We start from the raw sequence: 4,013 nt of genomic DNA, 5'->3' as shown, positions 1-4,013 counted from the left end.
AACATGTTTTGTTAAAGAGAAATAATCAGAACCCAAATTTATAACACGGTACAAGTAAGGTCTTATTTTAAAACGTTTATCGATCTCAACAGGTAGTAAAAAATATAGTAGACGTGCTAAAAACACTTAATTAAAAATAATCGCTATTATATTTTGAATTTTAAAAATAATAATTTGTATACTAATTACTTGTAATTACCTGGGTAAAGAAAACATTTTCTGTTTTAATCCGAACGCTTCTGAATCCTCAATTGTTTGAGGTAAACTTTCGTTTAATGTTTCTGGCACCAGGGGAGCCACCAGTCCTGCTATTAAACACATTCCACCGATGAACAGAAATGGTATGTATTTGTTGTAAGTACCCTGTATGACAGAAAAAAACCATTAAACACAAACAATTATATAGTCTATTGTGTGGGTGTGTGATATAACAAACGGGCTTTATTTGTTTTTGTTGATTTTGTACTTTATTTTTACTTTTAGCTAAGAACTTTTAAGCAAAACTCTTCTTAGACCACCAGCATTTCTGTAATTACTCTGGTTATTAGCAGACTGAATATTAATATATTACCAGCAGAGACCCGCAAAACATTTGAGGTCAAATTAGTATCTTCACTGCAACAACTCTTCTTTAAATACTGAATTTCTGGATTAATAAAAAATAATTCTAATCGCAGACACTGAAATCTAAAGTCCACTTGTCTTAGTCCTAAACTTATTTAGGTCTTTATTAAGTACGGCCTATATTCGATAAAGATAAATTAACACTTTAACTTGTGTACGTTCTTTGCTTTAGTTTAATTAGGACTAAGCTTTACTGTACTTAATATAATTAATAGATAAACTGATGATGTTATTCTACGACATAACGTTAAACATTATAAAAAACGCTTTAAGCTTTTACTTAATATATTTTTGTACAAAATCTCTACTTCAGTATATTTACATTCGTCTTTTGTGTGCATTCGTTGAAATTAAGTACTCGAACATGCGCATTTAGTCTATAGTAAGGTGCGCGCGCATTTTCAAGACAGACAAATATTGAGTATTATTATAACAGAACTATTAATAAGTAAGTGAAGGACTTACTAAGTAAACTATGTAAGGCATGCAGATGATGGCTATAGCAGAGACTGTAGACCCAATTGCTATTCCAATAGATCTCACAGCAGTTGGGTAGAGCTCGGCCGCCTGTTGGTAGATCACCATAAACCCTGCTGCTGAACAAAATTTTCCAATCAAGGAAGCTGCTAAGGCTGGGCTTTTGAGATCTAAGAAATAGAAATTTACATATATGTAGAAAATAATAAAAACCTGTAACGATGCACCTAGCTCATATTTTGTTATTTGTTTTACTTTATTAAAGGGTAGAGCGTGATTTATGGTTAGCCTGTGAAGCTGCGTATCGAAGGGTCCGAGGTTAGAGACGAGGTAATGCTGAGAATGCTCCACATTTTAAAAGGTAGACTAGTTGTGAAAGTGAAGGTCAATCCCATTGCCCAGTTCAAAGGGTCAGTGAAAGACCTTATGGCGACAGATGCTGTCACCTGGCTCTCTAGCCTCAGGGATGACCATACCCGAATCCTGGAGACCTCTGAACTGACCTCTAACCCCACGAGCGCAAATGGTTTATTTCAGTTTGTAAATTCTAATTCTACTTTATATCAGAACAAATATAGAGACATTGAAAAAAGTTGGTGTGGTCAACGTTTCGGACAAAGTGACCTTCGCAGGGTACATATACAATATTTTACGTAACAACATAGTAGCTAGCCCTGATATCTGAATACCTTTAAAATATTAAACAGGGAATTAAAATAAAATGTTAGCGTTCGGTAAAAACGACGACGAATTGGTAATTTTGGTTGATTATAAAGATCGATAAGTGAAGTTTTCGTTTAAAATACCAAATACGATTCACATTTGTACCCGGGAACATTTGGTTTGTTCATAATTAAATGTCTTTACGGATTTGAAAACAATAACTAAGATTTCAACATCAACAACTAGAACAAAAATTATAAAAACTAGTAATACATATGAATAAATATTCAACATTATGAAGAATATTTAGGTTTGTTGTAACAAAAGGAATTTACTGGATTTAGGAGATAGAAGTGCAATCTTACCGGAAAATACAGTTAAGAAGAAATGTATTTGGTAATTGTGATGTGATTATAAAGATCAATACAACATTGGGCGAGGTGTGTTTGTAAAAAAGTTCATCATAACTTTACTTACTAGCAGGCAGGAACACTGGGAGTAAACAGAATGAGCCCGCTATGAGAACAAAGCCAGTATTAGCCCATCGTCTTCCCCATTTATTCATGATGTAACCACCAATAAAGAATGCAGGAAGTTCTACGACGGACAGACAGAAATAATTCAAAAAGTCATTCCCACCAAGGTTGGATATGTTGAGTATCAGGCCGAAGTAAGCGACCGAAATTGCTGTCCTGTAAAATATAAAACCGGAAGACGTTCATTTACATTCTTGATCGCCTGCTCTCTATATATAGATTGTATGGTAAAAAAAAGCCCGTTTTAGAAGTTTAGATTTTTGGAAGAGTGCTGCTTTATATCAATTCTAAAAATCACTATTTCATTCTAGAAATCATGGCCTGAATGAATTAATATAAAGTTCTTTCAGTAGGTCCTGCCTATCTGACGAATTCTAGTATCAAACGAACTGCCTCCTGGTGACAGAAAGAGATAAATATTTTATGTGGAATATGAAATATACTGATTTAAGAGGAAAATGGGGTGTAAAATGTATCTATGGAATACTTGTGTTCTCATTAATTTTGATATATGTTTAAGTCCCCTAACTCTGATATAGTACCTGTCCACAAGATTGGAGCTGATGATTTACCAGTGACCTTTTGACCTTAATCTTTGACTTTCAAACATTAGGTCATACCTAGAACTTTGCATGTAGTACCTTTTGTATGTGTTTGATTAAAATCCGTCCATCCAATCGAGAGGTACCCTGTCCACAATATTGGAGCGGATTATTTACCAGTGATCTTTTGACCTTGATCTTTGACCTTCAAATATTGGGTCATACCTAGAACTTTGCATGTAGTACGTGTTGTATGCGTTGGTTAAAAACCATCCATCCAATCTTAGCGGTATTCTGTCCATAAAGTTGAGACGAACAGAAAGGGGGGGAAAACTAATGTACATTGCTCTTTGATGTCTCACAGTGGGGTCTTAAAAGTAATATCTGTAGTCAGTGTGACCTAACTATTAGGGTTAATGGTTTGAACATTTTTGGGGTTCAATACTGAGTACAGATGTCAGTGTTGATAGAAGCCTTTAATTCGCCAGATAAAATAATATATTGTCCGAAGTATTATTAGTTTATACATAGTCATCCAACCATCCATCTATTGACCTATCTGTGAAACATCATACAATACCAAAAATGTTTACCACATTAAGGTGATGATCATCAATTTTTTCCGAAGTTGTGGGTATCTAAATATGTCTAACACTGAATGAGTACTTTCTTCTCGTCTGTGGTCCATTAGCGTCTGTCCAACTTTCTGTAAAAAAAAAGGAAATAAATCAATGAAGGAATAAAGGATATGAAGAATAATACTCAGTGTAGTGTAACATGTTACGCTAAGAAAGAGATCCGTGGATTACGAAATGAACAAAGTACCTAAAGTTTAACATTGTTACTCAAACTGTGAAGGAATACACATCTCTACATATTAGGCCCTTACGTGATAAATTATATTTTCAAGTCTGCCTTTGTTGAAAAGAAATCTGTCATACCGTCATTAAAGTGTTAGTCCACTGAATAATAAAACCTCGTAAACACATTTACATAAACACAGAGCGATTATAAAAACAATCCTAGGATGCTTAAAAATTGTCACTGACATTTTTTATTTGGTTGTCGTTAAACACAAAGATAAACAATAGGCTATTTGTGCTCTACCCGCCACGGGTATCGAAATCCGAATTTTAGCGTCGTAAGATTAGAGACTTGCCGTTGCGCCAGT

The 4,013-nt window shown here is 34.4% G+C and overlaps 1 protein-coding gene across 1 annotated transcript; it reads right to left on the bottom strand.

Moving 5' to 3' along the window:
• Positions 1-158: 158 nt before the first annotated feature.
• Positions 159-3,627, bottom strand: LOC106477460 (organic cation transporter 1-like). Its single transcript, XM_013938021.2, has 4 exons — positions 3,436-3,627; positions 2,242-2,456; positions 1,090-1,271; positions 159-363 (listed from the first exon to the last, which is right to left on the bottom strand). Exons 1-4 carry the CDS (start codon positions 3,528-3,530, stop codon positions 196-198), a joined length of 660 nt encoding a protein of 219 aa, XP_013793475.2. The 5' UTR covers positions 3,531-3,627; the 3' UTR covers positions 159-195.
• Positions 3,628-4,013: the final 386 nt, after the last annotated feature.

Source organism: Limulus polyphemus, unplaced genomic scaffold (assembly GCF_000517525.1).
Source record: "Limulus polyphemus unplaced genomic scaffold, Limulus_polyphemus-2.1.2 Scaffold15605, whole genome shotgun sequence".
NCBI lineage: Eukaryota > Metazoa > Arthropoda > Merostomata > Xiphosura > Limulidae > Limulus > Limulus polyphemus.
The sequence above is the reverse complement of the archived record's forward strand: the minus strand, read 5'-3'. Positions and strand labels throughout refer to the sequence as shown.

Excerpts from the sequence above, each read along its gene's own strand:
- LOC106477460 (XM_013938021.2), bottom strand. The coding sequence starts at position 3,530 with ATGGACCACAGACGAGAAGAAAGTACTCATTCAGTGTTAGACATATTT. Across the intron at positions 2,457-3,435 it reads ATGATCATCACCTTAATGTG|GACAGCAATTTCGGTCGCTT; the intron begins GTAAACATTTTT and ends TATATTTTACAG. Across the intron at positions 364-1,089 it reads TGCCTTACATAGTTTACTTA|GGTACTTACAACAAATACAT; the intron begins GTAAGTCCTTCA and ends TCTGTCATACAG.